The sequence below is a fragment of the Etheostoma cragini genome, chromosome 1 (assembly GCF_013103735.1).
Source record: "Etheostoma cragini isolate CJK2018 chromosome 1, CSU_Ecrag_1.0, whole genome shotgun sequence".
Taxonomy (NCBI): Eukaryota; Metazoa; Chordata; class Actinopteri; order Perciformes; family Percidae; genus Etheostoma; species Etheostoma cragini.
Window position 1 is genome coordinate 4,447,061 of NC_048407.1, and position 27,831 is coordinate 4,474,891.

Consider the following 27,831-nt stretch of genomic DNA (forward strand, 5'->3'; position numbering starts at 1 on the left):
CCATTTTTGCTTGAAAACTTAGTTTTTAAAGAAAGAATTAATTAATTTTCAAAATTATACATTTTCCGTTGATTAACTAATATAATATTGTTTCAGCATTAAGTACTGTAAATCCTATTTTAAGTGGCGAGACTACAATCAAGTTGGTAGGTTTCAGCAAGGTTTGAAAACACATCTTTCTAAAAAGGAACCAATAATAGAGAATAATACAAAGTAAATTAGAACACATGTAACAATGTTTAAAAAACACATTTGCGGTGATGTATTAAAGACACAAAACGTAAACAGATAGTTTCCCTTTGTTTATTTCGGCAATAGCACACTTAACCAAACAGTACAAAAGTATATCTAATGTTTGAAAATATTCTTGCCTACTCTAAATGGCATGACATAAAATAGTTTTAAACACTATATTGCATCTTTAAAAAAAGCATCGGACACAAAAAGGGGAAATTCTCCAGAGTTAAGAGTTGACTTACTATTGATCGTATAATCAAATGAATGTGAAGTTGAACTGTAAGACGGGTTAATGAGAGCCAAAGGGGCTACTACAAGCTCTTTGTTCTGTGCTATGTACAATACCCTTAACATTAATATCATAACGTTAATATCAAAACTGGAATCTTTCTAAATATGTGGAGTAGCAGTTTTTTATTTTGCTTTAATTACATGATTAGTCTGAAAAGATTAATTTCAGAAAGCTCCTGTGCTAGGTCCTCATCTAGTAAACAAGTACAAGTTTAAAATATGTACAATATAAATTCCCTCATATAAACTGCCAGCAAAAACATAGCATCTAAAAATGTGGGAAAAGGCCCCTTGGATCCACAAAGAAGATTAAACTATTAAAACGTTGTGTCATTTGGTATTAACACTTTTGACTACGTTTTTGTATGTTGCAGTACTGCTTTGCCATTATATTATTAATTCTCTTATTAACTTTCAAGTAATCCTTCTTGAAGATGTCCCATTATTTCATATATAACAAGAAATCAACAATACACAGTAGAACATTGAGCGTTACCTTTAGCTGCAGAGAAAGTTAAAATAATTGCACTTCATTAATAATGAGTGAACACTTGCATGTGCTGCATAACCTTCAAAAATAAGACATTTCTGTCATTCTGCCCAAGTCCATCATATGGCCGTTTGCTAAACCCTGATCCGTTATTATTGCTACACCTGTCAGGCTTTGATTTAAGTCAGAGGAAGACAAAAGCAGCTTCTTATTTCTATATGGTTGCCGGGAACTAGGGGCGTGGAGGGTGCTTAGCAAAAAGTAGACATACTACAACCATAATTAAAAATGACCCACATTTATTTTATACTCCTTTTTCATTATAATTAAATCTTAATTTGATTTAAAAAATTTGATTGGTGAGATAAACACATAATTTGATCAGAATGAATCTGCCAATTGTGCCAAGAGGTGACACTCATTCATGAGTGAAGATAGTAACTTTCCCAGTGGGTAAACAGTACAGACGTTAGCTTGTCTATAACATGGCACAAAATTGCATTTGGGATTTCTTCATTAATCAATCACAGGCTAAAAGGCCTAAGTCAGAAAACCTAGCGGCCATAACCGAAAGGGATAGCAGCAGCACCTCTACACCATCACTCCCACAGCGACCCTGCTAGCCACAAACGACGGGCAGCTAACTTTTTGATTTAATTTAATTCAGTGATGGGTTTTATACCCTTTTATTTTGTAGACTCAGCGTTTGAGCTTGTACTATTCTGTACCGTTGACGGAGCTTTGTGCCTCAAAATTTGCTCCCACGCAGGCATATTGTATCAGCTAGCTAAACAGGCTACTGTTAGCTCAGCAAGTTGTTCAAAACAATATGAAACACATTAAATATAGTGCGTAGTTTCTGTCAACCCCATGGGGAATTCTACGTAATGAAAATATCACTGTTGGCGCGTCAACATCATATAAGCCTTCCGTGATCACGCACACGCGTTGATTTCATACAGACTTCTGGCTCCTACATGAACGGGACACACTATTTTATTTAGAATTTTGGGACAATTCCATATTTTAATGGACGGGTGGCAACCCTAACTGAATATCGTGCACAGCGTAAAGTATGAAAATCCAAAGCTTGACAGGCTTGCTGTGCCTATTTAAGGTTGCTAAGCTATGATTGGACAATCACTGTTCAGGAGAGGGGTTTAGCAAATGGTTAATTCTAAGTCAACCTGCTATGACTGACATTCATTCACCAGCTCTTCCTGATGCTTGGGCTCTTTGCAACTTTCAGTTTATTGACCTCCCTCAGGACATTGTCGGCTGTCTTCAGCTTCTCCATGGCCGTGAGCAGCAGATCCTCTGGTACACTGTCTCCGCCACCTCCCCTCTGGGACTGGGACACTCTTCTCAGGAGCTCCCTCGTCTTTTCCATCTCCAGCGCCACTTCAGTCTCAAGTTCCGTGACACAAGGGGCACCGCCGCCTCCAGCCCCAGCTCTAGTATGCGGACTCGCCTGAATGCACACTGGAGAATCACAAAGCAGATCTCCAATGGAGGCAGACCGGACCTTGGTTGAGGGTTTGAGAGCAGGAGTGGGAGGCTGTGAGTGCTGATGGGGAAAGACCTTTGGTCTAACCTGAGGCTTGGCTCGGGTCTGTGTCAGGCGGAAACTAACAGGGATCTGAATGTCGCCCTCGCTGGCGTCCAACACATCGAGACCAGCTTGGCTTTCTCTCAACGCGGCCGTGGAAGCCGCCAGCGTGTCCTCAGTCCCGGAGCCTTCGCTGTCGGCGTCCGAGTGCTGACCGCTGTCTACAGACTTCTCCTCTGTCTTCTTTTTCTTCTCCCCAGGCAAGTGACAGAGCAGCGGACTCAGGCTGGGGCTGTCATTTACCGGGTTGTTCAAAGAGACAACTATTGGCCGGGCTTCACTCTTGGGTAGTGCCTCTTCTGCTAGAGGAGTTTGCAGTAATGCAGCAGGGTCCTGTCCCTTGTTAGTCTGTGTTAAAGTTGTGCTGTTGTCTGTGTGTTGCGTGTGGGGCTGAACAGGTTTCTCTGGCTTTTTCTTGGGGGGTAAAGAAGCACTGGGGCTCTTTCTGAAGGGCTCATCGTCGGATACTTTGTTAACACAACTACTTATAGTTTCTTCTGATTCTTCTTCAGAAACCTGTCCCAGGGACTTGTCGCTGGGACTCTCAGGTTCATCATCTCTGACACTGGGTAGAGCTTCTTTAGAAACAGACCGGTCTGGCTCATCTGTTTCCACAGCTGTTTCTGTCGCCTCCTCCTTATCGACTTCTTCCTTCTCATTATTTTCTTCAGCCGTGCCTTGGACCACTTGAGCCGGCTCTACAGCAAGATGGGAGGGTTTCTGCTCTTTTGATGGAGGGGTTGGAGGGTAGGAGTTTGGCCTGGTCTGCGGGGCCTCTGCAAGGTTGCCTATGGAGCTGCTGGAGCTGGGTTTGTTGGGAGGGGTTGGTGGTGGACCTGTCTTCTTCTTGGCATCAGGATTCTTCTCAGCTTTTGCCTCCTCTTGAGCTTCTTCAAAAGGCGAGGGACAGGGCTTTGCTTCTTTACATGGAGACATAGGCGGGACCTTAGAAAAAATGACATAATATTTTAAACAGAAAAAAATACACAAATATTTCTGCATTGCATTACAAGCGTTATTTACAGGGTGTGATTTCCTGCAGGGGTTGCGCGGGATTCCCCATTTTTTGGTCTTTATTTCCCTGCCTCTGTTGATTATTTTTATCCAAGGTGGAGACACAATGTTTGCCCCCCTTAAAGTGATCAATGCTACTTCACCAATTGACCATATACAGTATTATATGTCTAGAAAAGAAGTATTTTAAACTAACCAAAGCACTGTAACCTGAACGGATAATAGTGATATTGCACAACGCTGTGTTTAACTGTTTCTACAGTCGTGTTAGAAGCAGTTGGTAGATGTGTTTAGCCGCCAAAAGGTGACTCTGAGCTGGCTACAGGCAACGCCAGATGACGCTCCTTTCAGGGACCATGGTAGTGGAGTTTAGGCGAGAAAAAAGTGAGTGTCATGCAGAAAGCAACTAGTTAAGTTTAGGAAAGAAAAGTCACGGTTTGGGTTAAAACACTCTTCTTAGGAACAAAGAAGCGTTTCCTGGGTGAAAGTATTTTGTTCCCACCGCAGAGTGATTTCCTCTCTGGCTTGAAACCCTCCCCCCTTCCCACCTTTTTCTCTGGGCCATCATCCTTATCCAGTTCATCCTCAGCTGTTGAACTGGGCTTAGCCTCTTTGATAGGAGGCATGGGAGGTTTGATGACCTTTTTCTGGGGGCTGACTTCTGGCTCAGTATGAGCTTCCTCCTTAGCGCCTGACTGTTGCTCCGCAGCTTCACTGGCATTGGATGGAGGAGTTGGGACTTTGAGTGGCTCTACTGGGCTTTGAGCGCCATCAACACTGGATTGATGGGTCCCATTAGGCATTAAGGCATTCTCAAGATCAAGATCCAAACGCTGGGTACCATCAGATGACATATCAGCTACCTAGAAGAAAAAAGATATCACACAGACAAGACATTTAATTTAATTAAAAACCAACATACCAATTCTGTTGTGTTACACAAACATATGGACTTGTTGTTAATAAAAAAAAAAGGCTGGGAAGAGTCATGTCGTACCCGTGCGGAGGATGATTAGGGTTCTTTATGTTTAGAGACAGAGTTCTGAAATCTTTTCTCAGATTTCTTATTAGAAATAATCTTAGAATTCTGACTTTATTTCTGGCCAAATTATGAAGAAAACTTTGAATTTGGACTTTAAACCTTAGAAATCAATTAATCCATTTCACATGGCCCTAATGATTAGGGAAAAAAGGACTTAATCCTACGTATTTCTTTTGAAGAGCAATACAGTTTCCATTCCCAGCTGTGATCCAATCATTTCCATTTTGCCTTTAAGCTGCTGTCAATGAAACTCAGCACTTCCTGCAAAGATGTTTCACAATAAAGGTCTACCAGAAAGGGAAGTGATTATGAATGTGTTGACTTTGGTTGAAAGAAGCTGAACAGCAGTCAAAAAACAAGGTGAAGCAAAGTAGAATTGATGTAATTATTTAGTGAACAACAATATTTCTGTTAAACAGTAATTGGAATAATGATTATTATCTAAAAATGGCCAAGAGATCAGGAAAACATGGAAGTGCAGGGTTTATACTGTATTACCACACACTAAAACAAAAGCAGATCAGGATAGAAGGATGTTTTAAAAAAAAAATATATATATATATATATATATATATATATATATATATATATATATATATATACATATATATATATATATATATATATATATATATATATATATATATATATATATGTGTGTGTGTAATTTATATTTATTTTAGTTAGTTACTAAATAGTAATTTAGTTATAGTTTATGTGAACTACTGTATGTAAATATCAATCTGGCACAAAATCATCAACAGGAATGGTTTAGTTTAGTCATTTAGCAGACGCTAACGGAAATCACACATTAATACCTTCTGTGTGTGTGGCCGTGTGCGTGTATGTCTGCTTGTGTGTCCGTGTGTGTGTACAGTAGGTATGTCCGTATGTGGCAGTGTGAATGTGTTTGTGTGTGTGTGTGTGTGTGTGTGTGTGTGTGTGTGCGTGCGTGAACCAAAAGGAGACCCATCCAAACAAGAAGAACAAGAAACTCAACACAGAGATGAGATCCACATCTAAACCCACTTACTAAAGTAAGTGAGCTGCAGAGCTAACCACGCAGTGTCTTGTTACACACACACACACATGAACGGATTCTCACATTCACACACACAAACCTCTTTCATGTGTATCCTGGTCGGTGGCCGCCGGTTACGGTTCGCTTTAGGCCTTGTCCGAGTAACATGCTCTAAATTACTGCTTTCATCCACCATCACCTGTGAAAACATTAAACCCATTCATTGCTTCTGCCATTTGAGCTTTTAATAGCTAAAAGTGTACACAAACTCTGTGAGGATGTCACTGACTGGAAGAGGGAGACACTTATGATTCTGTGTGGCCATGACACAGATGTTTACCTCATCAAAGACTTTGTTCCTTGCTCGATTGATGCCATCGACCAGAGCTTTAATCCAAGCCTCCTTCTCCTCTGCAGTCTGAGCTTGGAACTTCACATCATGGACCTGTCAGTCACATTTGTATTTAATCAATTTTTACATGTTTAACATGTTAATAAAAAATACATAAAGTTACATAAAACAGTGTCAGCTATTATTATAGCAGTATTTGGTTTGTGGAAGACTTAGGTGTATTTGCATAAGTATTTGACAGGGTTGTTTTGGGGTCCTCCCTCAAGAAAATGTTAAGTTTTTATCATATATGTGTCTAAAGCATTGGAAAAGCAAGAGCAGACAATAAATAACACTCAAAACTCACCCAGCAGCCCTTTGCCAAATGTCATCCCCCCCCCTCTCTCTTTCCCCTTTCAAGTCTAAGCTGTCCTTTACAAATAAAGTTCTAAAAAATGCCCAAAAACTAATCTGCAAAGGCAAAACTTGCTAAAGAAGTTCACTGGGGGCAAACTACAATCATCAGATATTTAATTTTGTCTTGATGCTCACATTTTTTTAATAGTCATTCTGCTTATAATGCTAAGAATAGTTATTCCAAAATAACATTGCGGATCAAAGTTGTTTCCTTTCTCCAAATTCTTTTTCTTTTACATCAGAAGAACTCATCCATCACTATGACTCTACCTCTTCAAACTTCACACATTTTTGACTATCTTAACTATTTTAAATGTGGAAAAGCAGCCCCAGGTTGTTTGGTTGGGTTTGAGATACGCTACTGCTGGGCTGCTTTAATAAAATTGTTCCGCCACGCAGAGAGAGAGCTGCAGAGGGTTACCCCGGAGAAAGCAAGAGGCAGCCAAGTAGCTGTTCAGAACCCCCCACCCACCAACTTTATTCACACTGAACCACTCCTATAGACTACAAACTACCACGGATTGAGTAAACTCAGGGTTTCACAAATAGGAAATGATAAATGTTAAATGATGGTATATTAACTCGCACTTGTGTAACATTTCCCTTTTTTACTTCCCTTTATTGCGAAAAATGACAAAGACTATGGGTACAAAAACACTTAGGTTTAGTCTCAGTTTTCATTAGGCTGAGAAAAAAACAACTCATTGAAAAAGTAGAAATAGTAGCTCCATAGTAGGGCTGGCTTGAAATAATCAATTCTCAAATTAAAATCTTTGTTTGAGTCTAATATTGATTAATACAATCCCAAAATGTAATGACTGTCATGCTAGTTTTGATTCCTGTTGAGTAAAAGAAACTTTGTGGGAATCAATTCTTAAGGTCATCATTAACCTGGTGCATTATTAGAAATATCTGAGGGTTGCTTCTTGCTTGTATTATTAAGAGCAGAACTTCTCTGATAATCCATTGGAGTATGCAAGCTAAGTTGGTATTGTAACTGATATTTCCCTTTTTTCAAATTAAATTGTAATTGAAATGTAATCCAAATCAGGACCTCAAGCCTCATTATCATTTCATTTGATTCTGGTAGTCCATAAAGAGACTTTTGTAGTTTATTCAACATATTGCATTTATCCTCTGTTATAATATTAAATACATATATTCATTGTTATCCAGTGAAATTACTGATTTGATCCTAGAATCGCCCGTTAATCAGAATCCAATCAGTTAGGGAAATCATTGGCAATACCAAGCCCTAGTACATAACGGTCAAAAACTCCACAGATTGCTATGCATTTCTTGTCTTTACCAAGGTTATCAGAATGAGTTTTATAATCCTCATCATCATCTATTTAAAACTTGTTGTTATTACTGTAATCCAAGAACACTATTACTTTTACATATTACAGGAACCATTCAGCATTCACAAACATTCACACACTGGTGGCCGAGGCTAGCGTACAAGGTACCACCTGCTCATCAGATAAACATTCACAGCTCTAACCACCAACCTTCTGATTGGTAGGCATTTGCTCTATCGCCATCAGGGGTAGAGCAAATTTATCCCTATATACAATATAGGGCTGGGCGATATAGAAAAAAATCAAATATCATGATATTCTTGACCAAATATCTCAATGTCGATATTGCGACGATACTGTCTGGTTGACTATTGGTGCTTTAACAAAATTTTATTTACACGATGAGATTTTTAATAAATATTTTCCAGAAATGATTTAATGACTTAGTCGGTAAAGGTAAATAATAGAACAGCTATGACAGTCTGGTAAGTTTAGAAAATGACATCACTTTACTGTAATGCAGCCGTTAAAACCAGGAAAAGACAACACAATATTACAATATATCCAATATCTAAGACGATATCTAGTCCGATATCGCGCAATATATTTTTTTTTTTAATCATCGTTGCGATATCAACTGTTGCAATTAAAACATTGTAACTATACACTGGCTAACTATATTAGCTTTAGCCTGGCTGGTAGCAGCTTTCTGCGGGGGATAATTGCTGGGAGACGTGATTATGTTGCATTAATCAGGAGATTTAGATCGTATTTGCAATGAACATAAAACACTGACTACTGTAGTTCCCCTGACTACCCATCAAAACTATGCGGATTACTGTGTCAGCGGCAGCTGCTGCCTACGGTACTTTTCTACACACGGAGAGCCTCACTTCCCATAACGAACCCCGCCAGACTAACGTCACATACACACGCTGCCCACATGGCTACCTGTCTTAAAGGGGAAGGGTCGGCCGGTAATAATCATGTAAAAGGAGACCAGTAAAAGTAAACTTTTCAATTTTTCAAGCAGCAAAAAAGATTTACTGTCAAAATCGTCCTGCGATATGACTATCAAGCATGTGCACATAGCGATGTTGATGCGGAGTATTTTATAATTTCAGCAAATGGAAATAGTACTGCAATACTGTGTGGAGGGAGCAGCTGTGGTGTAAAGGTTAGACAAGCCTGTGGCTTGTAAGTAGAGGGCTCAGACCTCAGACTGACAGGTTAAAGCTGGGTATTAAAATGTTTCTCATTATTAAATGCTGAGTTGCCCTTCCAGCTGTTCTAGTGTGGAGATGCTGACAGGTAAGGCTGGGGCAGGTTTCCCCAGTTACTATCTGCGGGGGTACCACAGCATATGTGGTTATTAAGCCTACCCTGGATAAATAATTAGTATTTCAAAAGACTCACTTTGGTAGAGCACCATAACAACGGACCTCAATGAGGAAGTGACAACAACTCAAAACTGGGAAACTGTGCTGAAGAGGTGCTGCTATGGGGTTATTACAGTAGCAAAACGATTTGCCATGTATGCGGATAGTTGTGCAACTATATCTCAATCCATGTGTGCATAGTCAGATTTGTAAATGTGTAAATCAATCTCTAAACATGTAGATAGACTTGTGAATGTGTAGAGAAACTGCAAATGTGTATTCAGAATCCGTGTGTGGTAATCGCATTTGTAAATATGTAAAAAACAGGGATGTTACTAGGATCTAAAGACAGGGAGTGCTTAGTCCCCAGGGTATTTGTAAATCATAATTTGCACTCACATCTTCTTTTACTGTATTAGAGCTACACTTATTGCAACAACCAGTCAAGGAACCAAGATGTTAACAAGTAAAAATTGACAGACATATCCTCTTTTTTTTATTTCTACTCTAACAAAAGTTACTGTAATGTTTGCTTTCAGACACATCAAAGCTGCATGGCTGAATATAGGCCAGACTTTGCTCCTGAAGAGTTCTTCTTTAAGCAAGGACTTAAATGCTATCTGTCTACTCACGTTAATGTGTGATAGATTAATAGCATACTATATCTAATTCCTCTCTCTATAAGATAAGTTGTCCAAAGAATGCCATTTAGTTACACTAATTAAATGTAACTGCGCTGTGGATTGGTTCAATATGCTTTGTAGTTTACATACAGTATACCCCAAGAACCAGAATTTTAAGGTCATAAGGGAAATTTAACAACACAAGTTTGAGCACTTCTCAAATAAAGATGATACATTCCGCCAAATGATGTATAAAATATATTATTTAAATAAACAATTATTGATACTGATAAAGATATTGATAGGGATCACATTTAAAGTGGCTACTGTCTAAAATAATAACCTGATGGCAGAAGGAATAAAAAATTTGGAGGAGCGACTTAAGAGTAGACGGGATGAATCCTCTAGTTCAGGGGTCTTCAACAGGGGGTCCGCGACCCCTAGGGGGTCCGCGGAGGTACTGCATGGGGGTCGCGAAAGTTTTGGTTGATTAGACTTTTTTTTACCACTAATTGAAATGTCTTTAAATACACATTAACATGAATTCAACACACTGTGGTAAACAGATAAATGGAGGCAGAAGATGTCTTTCAGTCATCAATGCACACATTCAGCAACACACAGGAGCTCTTTCAAGCTGGGCACCGTTTCATTCACAACACCTGTCCCATCAACGAGGAATCAGAATCAGAAATACTTTAATAATCCCAGGGCGAAATTACTTTCGTTACATTACTCCATATGTAATAGACATTACTTACTTCAGTTTGATATAACACAATTTTATACAATATATATAATTAGGGGGTCCCCGCTCTATCTCGCCATCAGTTTGGGGGTCCTTGGCCTGGAAAACGTTGAAGACCCCTGCTCTAGTTCAAAGTCATCCTCAAACGACTCTTTGTACTTCTATCTAACTTATGACTTTAGGGCTATTTTGTAGCTTGATATATAGCCTATTCTTTGTTGCATCTGTCACTCCCCAATGTAAGTTGAGTTCAGATTTGAGTCGCGCATACTCAGATTAAAAAGGTTTATTGGCTTTGTTTTAATGCCGCTTGGCTGTCTTCAGTTGCCAACTCTCTACCTCGCTCGTCCACAAACCGTTACCTTGCATGCGGGCGCTTGTTGAGCCTCTCACACTACCATTTTGACCAGCTGTCATTTGTAAAATAGAATAAAAACAGTTATTTAACATTATCTGGCAGGTGTACTTAAATGGCTCAGTTGTAATGGTTAACGGTGCTCGGTTAGTGACATCATGTTAGAAAGCACAGACATAACAATTTGTCATAAAATAAATAACAATAGTGTTAGCCACAATGCTAATGACATTGATAACTAAGCCAAACGGTGCTGACACTACTATTTTAGTGATTTATAAGCAATCTGTTTCTTGCAGATTGTCACATTACTGAGAAGTAAGCTGTTAGAAGGCATATGACGTCAATGCTAACTGTAGGGCAGCTAATATTAGCTTTAGCTGTCTCCATGAAGCTCCCAGCTAAGCTCCTATAACTCGCAACGCAGTTAAGAAACCAGCACGAGCTAACATGAGCATTTTGGCCCGGTATATGTTTTGATTTTAAAGTCATGTTAAAACTGTTCCCCATCCTTCTTCCAATTTACAGCCGCAGCCTTTTAACCCCCCCGTACTAACGTCACTTGGTACGTAACGTTAGATCACAATGCCTTGTGTTTCTCACTCCCATAACATATTGTTTATCAGACATGAGAAGAGGGAGATCAGCGTGAGCCAACCTATTAAAAAAAAAAAAATCCCATTCAAAAAGGAATTTCAGCATTTCAATAGCGTTGATTTTTTAAAATTATATTTGACTTTTGGAATTTGTTAGTCTTCATTTGTTGGTAAATGTGTAGCCAAAACAGTAAATCTGTGCATAAGTCTGGAAATATGTAGACAAAACTGTTAATGTGTACAGTATATAGATATTATTGGCTGGAATTATAGACAAGTCATCAGTTACAACTCAGCAGTCCTCTCAAATGGCTGTGATTTTACATGTGACTTTTGCCACACTATGGATTTCTGGAAGACAATGAAAGACTTTGACACTGTTCTATTAGCATTTAATTTTTGCCTAATAATAATAATAATAATAATAATAATAATACATTCTATTTGTATAGCACATTTTTGCAACACTCAGTTTAAAAAGAAATTCACACACAAAACTCCACACTAAAATTACACACATTATTTAAACATCAAAAGCAGCTCCAGAATGTTTTGAGTTTTGAAATTTGACTTAAACGTGGACACCCTTCCGACAAACCGCGTCAGGAATGGTCATTACTATTAGTATCAAACAGGGTAACAAGACTGAAGGCCCCCGCCCCAAAGCAACAATCGCAAAATCGCTATCATCAAGAGCATATAGCCTATACTTCCATAATAACAAATCAGGCTTCTGCATGACTCAGTGGAAATCTATGTATTTACAATAGCCTCAGCATAAAATGCATTCAAGAGACAGAACAGATGCACAAATGTTTAACATAACGTTTACATCGAATCTTTCACAGGACTTGGTGGCTACAGAGTAATTATTGAATATTTCAATATGTAGCCAATCAATTATCTTTTGACTGCACCAGTAAAATAAAGCACACAGCCTTAACTTAAAACCAGAGATTATTTCTAATATGCTAAAATGTGAAATTATCACCAGCCGTGAAGCAGGCCATTATTGTGTATGGAGTCAAAGTAAACCAGTAGCTACACTGTTGCATGTACTGTAGTTCAAAGTCAAGATCATGTTTATTGTTTCACAATCAACTACGTATATCAACATTTTCTGTTGATGCACTACTATATATTGTTTTTATTTTATTTGTCTTTCATCTTTATCTGCCTCCTCCTGATCCCTCTCTGCCTCTGGTCCTCTCTCTGAATCTGCAGCCTCTTCTTCCTCCCTGTCATCTTCATCTGCCTCCTTTTGATCCCTCTCTGCCTCTGGTCCTTTCTCTGAATCTGTAGCCTCCTCTTCCTTCCGCACAGTCAATTTTTCCTTTCCATTTACTTATTTCCGCAAAATTGAATTGAATCTCCTTCTGTGGTCTTCTCCTGCTCTGACCCGCCTGGTCTCTCCAGTTTACTGCCTAGCTAAGGCTAGACAGCCTATCACAGACATAATTAGATCTTGGTAGAAGCATGATGCATGCTAATTAGCTCACTGAAGCTGATGAGATTTACCCTCTATGTATTAGATGACGAGGCATTTTTCAATCCTCAATACTTTAGAAGCAATTCGGTCGGTGCTTATAAAGCATTGAAATCAGTACCCAGCCCTACAGCTAAAGCTATGTTATGTGAGCAAACACACCAATTCTATTCAAATACTGCCTTATTTGATTACTTACCGTAGCATGTACCCAAAATTCAACTTTCTCCCAAAGAATTTCTTAGCTCACCTTATTTCCAGACTTGGGTGATCGGATCAGAATCAGTCTGTGCTTCCTCTTAAAGGGGCTCTTTAGTTCATGGCATTTATCATAGTTTTCCAGGTCAAGCCTCTCTAAGCAGTTCTGCAGGTCCTGCAACACAAATTCACTGGTAAATGATTTGCCAATTAGGTCATTTGATTTAAGGGATAAAGATTACATAATTTTAGCATTTTATTCATATCACCAAATCAACATTCTACTAACGACTACCGCATTGTCCTTGTAAACTCAGCCTGATAAAGTTGTATAGTCTGTTGGGCTGCAACTAACACTTAGTTTCATAGTCGATTAATCTGATGAAAAATTTCTGGATGAATGGATTAGTTGTTTGGGCTAAACAATGTCAGAAAATATTGAAACATTAAAGTCACTTAAAGTCCTCACATCCTCACAAAGGAGAGAAGAAAACTAGAACATTCAAATTTAACATGCTGACATCAGAGAATTTAGACTTTTTTCATAAAGAAATTACTCAAACTGATTATCAAAATAGTTGGTGATATATGTAATAGTTGACAGTCAATGGATTAATCTTTGCATTTTTAATATTCTGAACAATGATGTGAATGTATTATACTTATGTTTGGACTAGAGCTTTCTGTGATTCAAAAAAAAGCAGAACACAAATCTGACACTCCACCAGTAACATGACACTGTGCAGTAATGTGATGTGATAGTCAAAGTTATTCATGTAGGGAGATAACTTGTGGCAGAAATAGTAGTGTACCTCATTTTCATACACCACAATCTCTGTCTTCTCCACTTGAACGTAGCGATCCTTATAGCTGGCCAGTAGCCTGCCAGAGGCCTTCTTCACCCAGCCGGCCTTACCCAGGAACTTTGGTTCTTTACTCTGGGCTGGGTCCCCTTTTGCACCCTGCAACGATAGAGGAAGGAAATCAAACTCAAACACGCACACACACACACACCGGTGTAATAGCATAGCGCAGACTGCTATTATCACTTTCAGTTTGTCATTGTTACTAAGTGGTATTACAAAGTATATCTGTACTAGAAAAGTATTGAACTATTGACTAAATAGTGAACTATACCAGCATATTATAAAATCTGTACAATCCAAACACTTTTTATTTGACCTAAGCCAAGTGTTGTCCTGGGATCAAGTTTCTTTATCAGAAAATTACATTGTCAAAATTTTTTTAAATAATGTGGATAGTTCCATAAAATAAATCATATATAATCTATCATATATATAATAGATCAGTTCATTACTTTTATTGAATTTGGGTGTTTTATTAAATTTTAAAGCATTTTGGGGGGGGGGGGAAATACGAATGAACATTGAAAAAAATTGACAAAATGACTATAAAAAGCATTTTAAAAAGTTGGGAAAAAAGAACAAAAACTTCAAGAAACTTTCGACCAATTTTAGTTTAAATTTTGACCCAGAAAAACAAAATGTTCCAGGTTGACGAGAAGACCACACAAGGGTAGACCTTTATTCAACCAGGAAAAGTCCAGTTGAGTTACAGTAACTCTTCTCCCAGGGAGTCCTGGTCAAGATTGCCATAAATAGAGTCAACACGTTTTGGGAAATACAAGCCATGTAACCTGACAAGTTATTCTATTAACCTATAAAGATACCATCGATTTTCTTCTGGGCTCCATATTATTATATTTATGAATATGCATCACATGAGCCCAATATTAACTTAAAGAGCTCATATTATGCTCATTTTCAAGTTCAGACACAAATAATGTTATGGCTGAGTAAATGTGCGTGTCACACAATACTCTGAATAACTCATTAGTTATATAGACTTCAGCTAGTATGTTATGCCTTCTTCCTGTTTTGACATTCATGTGTTTAAGTGATTTCCATAAAAGAATCAGCAAAATATATTGACATCTTCAATATCAAATGATATCTGCCCCTATGCTCTAGGGCAGTGTGACCAATCATTTCCTACATTCTAGGCAGAAGTTTTAACAAAATACTGCTTGCAACCACTCCCAGTTCTATAACGTAAAACATGGTGACGTTCCTAAGAAGAAATGTGGCTGTGCCATCACGTTAAGCTCCGATCGAGGTTGTGCAGTGAGTTCCTCTTACATTGGGTGTTTTTGCTAGTTTGGCAGCCCTCACTTTTTATCAGACGTTTTCATTTCTGCCCCCAGTGCCTCTTGACACATCTCACCACAGACTATTTCACCTTTAGGCAGTATTTATTTTGATCTTTGCTCTGCACATTAGCTTCCTCCATGTTTGGTCTCATCGCTATTTCTCCACAGATGAGGTGAGTGATAGCATGTCACGTCTGCTAAAAAAGTAGCCACAAAAAGGGCAGTATCAGGGTAAAAATAAAGAGCATGACAGCGCAGTTGCTACGCACGCAAAACACACACTACTGTGAGGATTAATAATGAAACTGTGAGCAAAATGTAAAGGAACTGAAACACTTACTGTAATGGTACAGACTGGTGCATGCTGTGTTCAGCCAGTGCATACATATACAATCAATACCAGTGTGTTCTGGTAATGAAGGATGCAAAGAACACCTTAAAAAGACTACAAAAGATTTCAATTTTTCAATTTCAGAAAGAAAAAACAAAACATCCATGCAAACTTCTCAAACCACTGAACCAGTTAGCCCACTTCAACAATGTCCTCCGTACGCTCTTGTTTGTTGATTTCACTTTAGCCACAATGTGGTTGTGTGCAACAAACAGGAAAAGTTAACTGTGGTGGCAATACCATGGCAATTTGTTGCTAAACTCTTGTTGTGGTTCCACAAATCAATTTTGAATCTATGTTTGAATTATCCAACCAACCACCTTCTACGTATGCTCATCATTATCATCACATATAGTCTACAGTATATCAACAATGTTCCACTACCGGAATTGCTCTGCGGATGTTCCTCATTTTGACTGGATGTCTGTTATCTTCCTCTTTCTTTGTGTTGGTGTTCTAAACTCTGGTGGATTTCTGAGGACTATGGTTAACTGCTCCTCTGATCTCTGCAGGGTAAATCAAGACAGCTAGCTAGACTATCTGTCCAATCTGAGTTTTCTCTCACACGACTAAAACACGTACACAGTTTCCACCAAAACAAGTTCCTTCCCGAGGCTATTTTGTGGCGGCACTGTGGCTCTATCCAGTGCTTGGCACCGCCCATGGCGATTGTGACTGGTTTAAAGAAATGACTATAAACCAGAGCATGTTTTTCTCCCATCCTAGCCCGACCCTCCTCCACAGCACTGAGAAGGAAGGTTTAGCCATATTTGGTTTAGCGAGACTAAACCAAATATGGCTGAATGTGAAACTTACACTTAAAGGAGCATGGATTGGTGTTTACTTCAGCAACCAATTTAAGCTAATGGAAGTGAAAGTGTTGATTATTTTCCCACTGAAACTTGGTCCCCTTTGTAAGGTAACTGCTGTGAATCCAAGCGGACTACACCAGTGCTGTCAACCGCTATGAAAAATAGACTGTTTGCATGTACAGTATATACAGTATATATAGATTTGCTAAGTAAGCTCTGTGTGAACCCAGATACTCATTTTTTCATCCAGACAAAATGCAGGTGTCTGCAAAATGCACAGCCTTTGTTTCTGTTGGAGGAACTTCCACACAGGATATCTTTTTTTTCTTTTTGGAGATTAGGTGGGAGGTCATTAAACTGTTTTTCCACTTTCACTGTAACTGCAAGTGTGTCTCAACTTGGTAAACAGCTGTGCAGCTGCAAAGAAAGGAACGCCAAGCGTGGACGTGCCAAACCGAGAATGAGAAGGGCAAAATAAATAAAAAAGTTACTTTGTGAAACCACTTTATGGATAGTGCAACTAGGATAAGTTCACGACATAAAGACAAAGCAGCCAGCCTCATTGTGCAAGTCAGAAAAGCACCCTCGGGCACATAGTGGCCTCTGACACGGGTGAACATGGAAAGAATTGATGGGGCGAGGTGGAACTCATCAAATCAAACCCTTGCAACAGAGCAGCAGTGCGAGGTTTCCATTACTCAGGGCTCAGCTGACTAGTATAGCTCACATAGTAGGTTAAGGGGCTCCAATTTTGGACTAACACAGGAAGTCTGCTCTGCCCCGAAACATAGACCTAACCAACACTTTTACCCCAAACTGCCCACACATGCTTGTGCGATCTAAAAACTGTCCTATCTGCTGTGTTGTGGTTGACATGGAAAAGTCAACTGTTCTGTTATCTACCATTGTGCAGATTGAAATAACCTGCAGAGACAAGAGGTAATGCAGTTATAAAAGCTGGGTCTTAAAAGAGGAAGAGAAAACAGAGCGCAGGGTTTCGGGGAAGAGGCACACCTTAGCAGACATGTGTTTCTGATGAAATTTTAGGTCAGGGAGCATCTGGTATTCATTGGATTTCACGCTGACCGGCCTCGCAGCTTGAAGTCACCACAAGCCTCAGTGGAGCTCACATTTTACCCTCAATAACCACTGACTGTTAGAGCTGGGAAAAGACAGTGGAGCTGGATGAATGTATTTTTTTTTTTGCTGGTTTGCTGGTAATGAAACACAAGTTACTGGGTAATCACCGAGGTCACCACTTCCGTTTTACTAAAGCTACACAAAAAAGCTTGACTCCATCGTGAGGATTAACTTCCTGTTTTGTGTCATTGCTGCCAGTGTTGTCACTGCCAGATCTATTGCAATAAATGGCTGGGGTGCTCCACACATAACTGCAGAGTTCATAAAACTGTCCACATCCTAGTATCAGAAACAGATACAGGCCTACTCATTGTACAGGGCCGCATTGGGATTCTTAAGCACACAAGCACACAATGAACGCAACTCTCCTGCTTACTTGAATGTTTATCAGTTCTACATATCACACCACAGGTGGGCCCAAAAGTGCTGATGTGGTTGCTAACACTAGGATAAAGACACTGACATGGATATAAGTTTTGTTATTAATTTTTCTGTTGTGGCATATGTTTAGTTTGGAATTTGAAATTTTTGAAATGAGCCATCAAAGCTTTAGGAAGAAGTTTATTTTTGGCGTTGTTGGGCAAAAGATCCAAAATAATCTTTCATCACACTGAAATGCAAGTAGTCTGAGAAAAAACTAGACTTCTGCACCACCTCTCGGCTCAGTTTTAAGGCTTTAGGTAATCTAGCCTATGACGGAAGACTTTGGCCAATCACAGGTCATTTCAGATTGGCTGTTCTGCCAATGCAGAAGCTAACAGTTCTATTTGCTAACTCAAGGCTAAACTATTAGATAAGAGACTTAATTTTCATCAATCTATATACAGTGCATAGAGGAACAAAACTGTGTAAAAAAAAAGTAGTTAATTGTCCAGGGAGCGGACATGGGGTTCGCCTTTAGCCTAGCGTGAACACCGGCTCATTTAACGTGTATACATTTTCCTTCACACCCCCTTTGACATCTCAAGTCCAGATGACCTCAAATGCTAGTTTCAAGTCTTCTTTAATACAAAATGATGTTCATTCAGTGTATTATGGTCCCATTTATTTTAAAATAGACAATAAAGCAGGGGATGCTTTAGGACCTGTCAATCAGGACAGAGGCTTAGCAATGCTAACCAGGCTAACACTGTGGACGTAAAAATAGACCTCATCTTGTTTTTGGGTGTTCTCCGTATTTTCATCTTAAACTTTAACCTTCTCATGGTGTGTTTTTTACTTCATCAAAGTTAATTAAAATCTTTTGGTCACCTAGAAATGCCTTATTCAGCGTTGTGCTAACCAAGCTAGATAGCTACCGCCAGCATTAGCTGGTAAATTAAGGGAAAGTTTCCCAAATTCTCTTCAAATGTACAGTACATGATGAATGGCTGATGTACCCGGAGATCTGCGTTTCCCCAAACTAATGACGTCACAGATGCAAAGTCTACAAATTTGTATGTCTAATCAGAGTTTATGTTTCTGTAGCTAACTAGAGCCATGAATCCCAGTATGCCATCTGAAAGGACTTTACAAAGAAAACAGTATGGTTATTCCAATATAACTTCCACTATACAATGGCGTGCCATCTGGATGAAATGAAAGATTATAGTGCGTTCTATGTGTACTCGGAGGTTGGATTTTCCTTGGTTAAAGTCGCAAACTCTGCCCTTGAAATCAGAATTCTGAGTTGGGAAGTCGGACAACCTCGCAGAAATCCAACATGGCTGCTCTGTGCATCAACAGCAGTGAAAGCTGCTGCAGTAAGAGCAGTAAGATACAGTTTATTAGAACATCTTATTTGTGTCTCACTAAATCAGTTGTACACACAGTCCTTCCCAACTTCTTTCTGTGGACATGTTGTTATGCTGTCCTCGCCACAGCGGCTGCAGGTTAAATTCCGGGCTGTGGCCCTTTGCTGCATGTCATGCACCCTCTCTCTTCCCTTTTATGTCTAAGCTGTCCTATCAAATAAAGGCCTAAAATGCAAAAAAGTAACCTCATGTGATGGTGGTGAAAAAGGTTAGCAGTGGTGTTCATCTGTTTTTTGTTTTTTTTTAACGATTGATTACTCAAGCAGGGAGGAAATCTATTTTTATAATGTTGTCAAGGCCATGTGTGAATATAATAATAATAATAATAATAATGTATACTGTATACTGTATATGAAAAAAGACAAAGTAATTTTTAAAACATGATATGAATAGCACTATTTGGAAATAATAAATCATTCTCGACTACTGTGGTGATTTTGTAGGGGAGTGCATCTACATAGAAGATGAATATGAAAAGGGATCTTTTCTAATGTGAACCAATCTTTGTAAAACTTTAATGCTTTACAAACACCAAAGCAAGTCAGCGTTGTGACTACTCTTCTGAAGTGATTTTGGATTTTGATTTTGGGACGAACGGACACCTTGTTTCTTAAGGCTAACTATATTAGCTTTTGTCTGGCTGGTAGCAGCTTTCTGCTTGTTTCTATAGGCTAACTATATTAGCTTTAGTCTGGCTGGTAGCAGCGATTTGATTAGGTTGCAATAATCAGGTGATTTAGTTTGTATTTGCAGTGAACATAAAACACTGACTACTCTAACTTCAGTGACTACCCGTCCAAAACTATAAACATCACTGTGTTAGCGGCAGCCGCTGTCTACGGTACCTTTCTACACATAGAGAGCCTAACTCCCCATAACAAACCCCACAAGACTAACGTCACATACACACGCTGCCCACATGGCAACCTGTCTTAAAGGGGGAGGGTTGGACGGTAATAATCATGTTACAGGAGAACGGTGGGAGTTTACTTTTCTATCAAGCAGGAAAAAGGATTAGCGTCAACATCGCAACATCCCGCAATGTGACTGTTGCGCATGCACACATCGTGATGTTGATGCTAAAACACAATATCGTTCAATCCAAGATACAACTGATGATTATTTCACTATTGATTAATCTCTCATTTTTCCACAAAGACAAATGCCCATCACAATTATCTGGAGCCGAAAATGTCTTGTTTTGTCCAAGCAACTGTCCAAAGACATTCAGTTTACAATTATAAAACGATAGGAGTAGCAAATCCTCACACTGGAGACGCAGGAACCACTGTGGCACTTCTTACTTTAGATACAATTAGACCGTCCAAAATTGTTTCCAATTCTCTTTATATGTTGTTCAATTAATTGACTTATTGTTTCAGCTCTATTTTCTAGAAGAAGCAGCCTTGTATACAGACAGAAGACGGACAAAGCATTAGTCTACCTAATCATCCCCATGACTCACTTCCTGTTTTATGCTTTGGTCACCAAATTCTTCTGAAATGTCATTGCACAACAAAGTGGAATATTAAATACCTCCCTTGATAAGACTAAATGATTTAAATAGCATGCACAAATGCTTCCTCCCACATATGGTGACATATTTTATAAAATCTATAAATGGCAGCAAAAAAACTGATGAGACTAATGAAGCAGAGTGTTAGTCATGGCGTCAGCTGACAAGTCATGTCCAATCTTATACAAAGTGCAGTTGCTATAGCGCTTGACACTGGTCACTATTACTCCACCCTCCGCAACCTCCACATTATGTGCTGTATTTATCGTTGTTTATCATCTATTGTTGTTTTAACTAAGTTTTAAAGGGTTAGTTTGTTAAAGTTGAGTGCCCTGAAAAACAGCATTTTCTGCAAAATGTCACTCTATAACCATTTCCTTTAAATGGTCTCTGACTGAATTTTGATGTTGTCTTCTTCCCCATTAAGTACCGTTCTAAAATCACGGCTTCTGCACGTTTTACCAAGTCAAATATAAGACTTTTTAAGACCTTTATAAATTAAAAGTAAGACCTAAATCACGACATAAAACTACAACTAAATGCAGAGTCACAAATGTACTTGCAATTAAATAATCTTATTACATTAAATAAAAGCAACAGAGTAATAATAATCTATCTCTCTCTCTCTCTGTCGCTCTCTCTCTCTCTCTCTCTCTCTCTCTATATATATATATATATATATATATATATATATATATATATATGGACGTAGAAAAATTAAGACCTGTTTAAAATGATGTAAGACCTATAACACAATACTTAAGCAAATTTAAGACTTTTTTTGTTGATTTTTTTAGACTTTTGAAGACCCTGCAGAAATGATTGGAATAATTTCTTTCGATGGCACTTGGATAGTGTTTGTTACAGCGGTCACGCCTAATACTGGACCAATGTCAAAGACTGTTGTTCTTATCAATCAGTTACACACAAAAACATGGGGAAATAAGGTCCCGGTTGAAAAAATGGTAGTTACTCTTTAACTTATACTCTTCGGTGCACATAATCTGACGCTCAGTGATTTTGCCTCTTACTGAAATGCACTGTGGAGATTTAGTCATGTACACAGGCTTGCATTGTTTGTACTGAGGTTTCAGCCAGAATTCCATGCCCATCCTAGCTGTCAGTCACCCGGCATTGGTTATGTAGAAAAGAGAACAGGACTTTCACTTCCAGAAACCTGAAGTAAGTCCTCCCGCTGTGCAACTCTATATGTGCGTCGGACGGACATGGAGAAGTATCGAAGAGGTGAACAACAACAATACTTCCCTATTTTTATGCATTTTCTTTGGTAATCAACCAAAGAAAATCTTGGTCGACTGAAGTCCTGAAATTTCGACTAAAAATCTACTGGGGGGGGTGCGGAGGGGCGGAAAACGAGAAAAAACGTTAGATTACTTAACTGTAGTGTCCTGCAGTACTTGTCCTGTTAGGCTATTTGCAGTATATTAAACGATTTTGAACTCATTATTTTGCACTAAAATGACACTCGTCTGTCGGCTCTGACAGCGCTGCATTAGCGCTCTGTGCATGTCCTCGAACGGAGCGGCTGAACATAGGAGCTTGACTTCGCGGCTGAAACACGAATAGACTATTCATTTAAAGCTTATACTCTTAAAAACAAAAGGCACGTCCACTTTATTATATACTGTATATTTAAGAGGCTTAACATCCAGCAGGGTCTGGGTGTGTCTGGGGAACGCTACCGTTGTTGCGGGTGGTTGCGCCTATAGTTATAAAACAATTATTAGACTATGAAATATGCCAATTCTAATATGTCCATATAGCCTACTCAAAACAGACAGGGCAACCTAACGCAGAAAAGTTAGCTTACTGTTTTTAGGTGATATGCCATGTTTGTAGTCGAGCTGCGATATGCAAATTGTTACTTGCAAACTTTGCCTTAAACTTTTTTTCCGTTATCTATTTTTGTAAAATGCTGCCACATTGACGATGTCTTTGACATGGTAGGCGGAGGACTGACTGTAAATTAACACTCACAATTAAATAAATATTCAGCCAACCACTAAACCAAGGCTTTCTAGTTCTTTCTTCAATCTGTCCCCAGTGGGTTGGGCTAATCCAAAAGAAAGTGAAAACAAGGGGGGTGTTCTGAAGACGGACTGTTACCTGTAAAACAGAGATGCTCTGTCCATTGCCCATTAGCAATTAGTGCTTTCCTCTCATAGACCGTGAAGGTCTAAGCTTCCACCTCATAAGATTAACATGGCAAAAAATCGACCAATCAGAATTTTGGTCAAGCCAGAACGTATCGACCAATTAATCGACTAGTCGAGTGGGAGATTACAGCCCTATTTTTCAGTATTTAGAAATGAACTAAATGTCTTCCAAAAGAGCATTTTCCTCAAATTTCCATCTGAATTGAGTACTTTTTTATCACAAATTCAAGAACACACACATGCATTCACTATCTAGGACACTTTCTTTTTCATAAAAGCACTTTCCCAGAAATTGTCAGCGGTGCCCCAGCAAGACGATGCAGACACAAACACACACACATCCATTGTGTAGCAGAGGCCTGGATAGCAGGATGATTACGAGAGAGGGTTAATTGTTTTCTGCCTGACACATAATGTGCCAGTCTGTTTCCTCATTGCTGAACGGGTCAGGCAAACACGTCACACTATGCACTCTGGGTCAGTGGGATGGCGAGAAAAGGATGACTCAGAGCTGAGACAAGGAAGGGCCACAGTGGTTTTCAGGGGTGAAAGATAAAGAAGATAAAGCAGAATGTGAAGTAGAGAGGAGGGAACGGGAAAGTGAAGAGAACTGAGCAAAACAGCTGTCAATGGACAGCGAGCCAAGTAATGAGTGATCATAGCAACAATCTTTCCAGTCACAAACACCAAGCACTAGTTTCAGTTCAGCTTTAGAGTAGGGCTGCACACTATGAGGAAAATAACTGATAGTGGTTAGTTTTCACTGATACTGTGATTATATAATTTACATTGGAGGGAATGATCAGTTTTGTAACATTATTCTCATTTTCTTTGAAAATGTTAAAATCCCAAAAATGTTGAATAGTGTGATTCTTGGGAGGATCTACCAAACAAGGATGTTTTTCTTAACATCCTCTTTTCAGAATGGTTTGACACATATTTTGCCTTTATCAAATATTGTGCCCCCTGCAATTTGGATAATGTACTAGTCCATATTGTATTTAGGATAAAATTGTGATTAATTGTGCAGCCCTACTTTACATATGAGAGTAGAATATCTAGGGCTGCCCCCTATGTGTCGATTAGTGGACTAATCGGTTGTTTTGGTCTTAGTCGACTAAGAGTTCTCTAGTATATTAGTCCTTTTAATGCTTTTTTTTTCATTCTAAATGATTTATTCCCAAGAAACGTATGGGCGCCCGGATAGCTCAGTTGGTAGAGCAGGCGCCGATGTACAGAGGTTTTCTCCTCAACCCTTTCTCCTTTCATGTCTTCTGCTGTCCTATCCAAATTAAATCTGAAAATGACCCCAAAAAAACATCTTAAAAAACAAAAAAAATAAACAGATCTCTTCTGACTGCAACATAGTTTTGATAATTTAAGGTAATGTACTTTAACTTACTACTTGTTGTCTGGAGTTTGCACCTTTAGGGTTGAAAGCACTTAATTGGATATAGCTTTGGATACAAGCGTCACCTAAATGACATGTGATATCATCTAATGACACTGGATAGACATCAAAATGGGGAGAGAGAGAGAGAGAGGGGATGACATGCAGCAAAGGGCCGCAGGTTGGTTTCAAACCCGGGCCGCTGCAAAGGACTCAGCCTACATGGGGCACACACTCTACTGGGTGAGCGAGAAGCCGACCTGACCAAGACTTCCTTTAGTCGAGGACAGCCCTAACAATATCCACACAAAAATATAGAAAATACAAACTATATACCACAAATATTTGGGCACATGTTTCTATTTTTACAAGGGGTTGAAAAACATCTTTTGGGATTGCAGGGTGCTACACAGGAGCATATCATCCTACTGTATGACCTGCTGACAATTCCCTTGGCATAAAATGACGTTTTAGGTAATTTCCGCTTTCTTTACAGACATGGCGGGTGTCAATCAAGACAGATATAAGTAGGCGAAAGCGGAAACAAGAGACTTTTTTAAATTTAATTTCCAAAATATAACGGCTATTAAAGAAAGCAAAATTAATTGTAGTGCGGCATTAACGTGCATTTGCATCATCATTGCAATGTTTTGATATGCTTCATATGTCACCTGGCACAAAAGCACTATTTTAACTTGAGAAATAATCATCAGTTGTAGGTAGACAACGTGATCAATTTGGAAAAAAAACACATCTTCAGAGCATCTGCAGGTTTCACCAAGTCAAATTTAAGACTTTTTAAGACCTTTTTAAAAGCATTATGAATGAAATTTAAGACCTAGAACACATTACTTCAGCAAATTTAGAACTTTTTAAGGACTACAAATGGGATTTTGAAATTTTAGACTTTTTTAAGACTTTTTAAGACCCCTTGGAAACCCTGATTTTAATTTCAGTGTGACTTCAGAGCACTCCCCACTAATATATCAAGCCTCACGGACTCCCTTTCCCTCCCTTTGGTTTTTTTTCCAGGCAGTTTAAGTCCTAATAGCCCTCGCCCAGCTGCACTTTGGGACTCTCCAGTCACACTGGACGTCATCTTCTTACATCATAAAATGTCCATAAATTATGTTTAGGATTAAAGTAAATGATTGAATGGCATTTGTCATTCTGACACATCCTGAACTGACACATGGAAAAAGTAATAATGAAATAATGAAAGCTGCAACCTTTGAAACTACAGGTTTATCGATCACACCTCCACCCCCATGACACTGACATTAAGGTTCGGTGGATCCTGTTTGAATCACTTACAAATCTGGAAATAGGTGTAGCATAAACTCTACTTAGCCTTCAGTTGACTTTAACACTTAATTTTGATTCCTTCAGTTATACTTCTCACTATGTACACTACATGGCAACACACTTTGATTATGGTGGACGATGATGAAGATGAATGTGAGAATAAGGGAGAATGTAGGCCTATAAATAGGTTATATGTGGGTTATAGCCTTTTATAGTCTGGACTGGAGAGTGACCCTATGTGTCCTATATCCTATGTCCTAATGTAGGCAAGTAAAAGATAAAGAAAAGCTGTATTTAATTATCAAAAATATGGACGGCTGAGGGCAGGCAGCTAAATGTTGTCAATGTTGCTGTCAAAGGGCGGGGTCCAGCATGCTTGAAAATGTTTGCAACAAGTTCCCTGTATACTGTAGGTAGTAACATGCCAGTAGTCTCTACTTCACTTCCTTTTTCTAAAAGGTTGGCTTCCTCAAAATATCAACTTTTCATTAAGGTATGCAGTTAAATAAACTGTTAAATTAGCGTAGGTTATGTATAATGTGTCTATGTTTTAGGATCAGATGTCACAATTTAAACTGCAAAACTCTGTTGACAACGGCACGCCAAGCATCGATCATAAACATGACAAATCAAAATTTACGTGGTTATCATGAACACAGGAAACGTTAATAAACGTTAGTTAACCCTTTATTTGACATATTTGCCTATCGTGACGGATTCGGCATAGGTACAATCCATTAGGTATATTTCATTTGCGAAATGTCAACCTTAAGATATAATTTATCCCCAAATCCTCCCCTGACAAAATCAACCGTTAAGCGTGTGCAAGCAAATACTAAATGTTGAAATGCAATTCACGTATGTGCTAAATGGGGGTGGTAATAATGCCGAATTTACCAAAGGACACATCTGACTCAGACAAGGTCTGAATTTCTGTTTTAAGTGTTACATGTTTACCTCCACACTTATCGCTAATTTAAAATTTAATATTTTTAAATAGAGTACGCCGCTTTCTACAGTCGCTTAAAGTTGCTCATAGATTTCTGTCCAAGAAGTTGATGAAACACATTGACAGGTGGGCAGGTGCAATTTGTGCCAAATAATGTAGACTTTAGAATGACTGCAACAGACAGTATATATCGCCATACACTCTTAATGTAACTTATTTCTCTAAGTAGGCTACTATTACATGTAGGCTATCACGAAAATAGCGGTTTGAATTCGCACTGCCACCTATTCTATGGGCCCTAACATTGCTCTGATAACTTGGTCGCGCCCTTAAGCGAGTAACGTTATTTTGCTCCCTAGGTTTATTAGCTACATCACTTAGTGAATGCCTACTGAAGTGTTCACTCTCATTAAAATATGTCCAAATTAAAAGCCCATACATTGCAAAGACGGTATAAACTGCTACAAAAAGCGAAGCCGTATGCACGGTGGGACTGAAGTGACTACTCACATCTTCCATGATAAAGGACCAAAATCCGTTAAGTGAGTGTTGACTAGCCAAAAATCCCTCGACGTCGCCCTTATCCTCGCCAGAAACGGTTTACTTCTCCCCTGTTGGTCGGCAGCTGTAACATTCCCAACAGCCCATGTAGTAAATGAAGAAAATAAGGAACCGTGTACTTTATGACATCACGGGGTCGTCTCCTTTTTCCTCTTTTGCTTCAGAGCAACAACAAAAAAAGTTCGAAGAAAAAAGTTTGGTTTCCGGTTGAAGTCCCTTTAGGCTACACTCTTCGAATCGAAGTCTGTCGAGGAGGAGCAACACGAGCAGCAGCGCGTGTGCATCATACGAGGCATCCTAATTCGAACTCAGCACCGGAGCCATTGCTAACAGTTAGTCAGCCGCGTGCATTGCATCAAGCCGTTGCATTTCTCAGCGTGATGGTCTGAGCTATGAGCTGAAACAGAAACAAAACAACATGCGGCTGCACTCAGCATCCTCCGACATTCATAGAAAGCAGTCCTTTCATCAGAAACCTACTTTGGGAAA

General features: G+C 39.0%; 1 protein-coding gene across 1 annotated transcript; it reads right to left on the bottom strand.

The window, feature by feature from the left end:
- Positions 1 to 287: 287 nt before the first annotated feature.
- Positions 288 to 27,654, bottom strand: plekho2 (pleckstrin homology domain containing, family O member 2). Its single transcript, XM_034867786.1, has 7 exons — positions 27,292 to 27,654; positions 13,951 to 14,100; positions 13,191 to 13,313; positions 6,045 to 6,149; positions 5,805 to 5,903; positions 4,190 to 4,504; positions 288 to 3,572 (listed from the first exon to the last, which is right to left on the bottom strand). Exons 1-7 carry the CDS (start codon positions 27,298 to 27,300, stop codon positions 2,226 to 2,228), a joined length of 2,148 nt encoding a protein of 715 aa, XP_034723677.1. The 5' UTR covers positions 27,301 to 27,654; the 3' UTR covers positions 288 to 2,225.
- Positions 27,655 to 27,831: the final 177 nt, after the last annotated feature.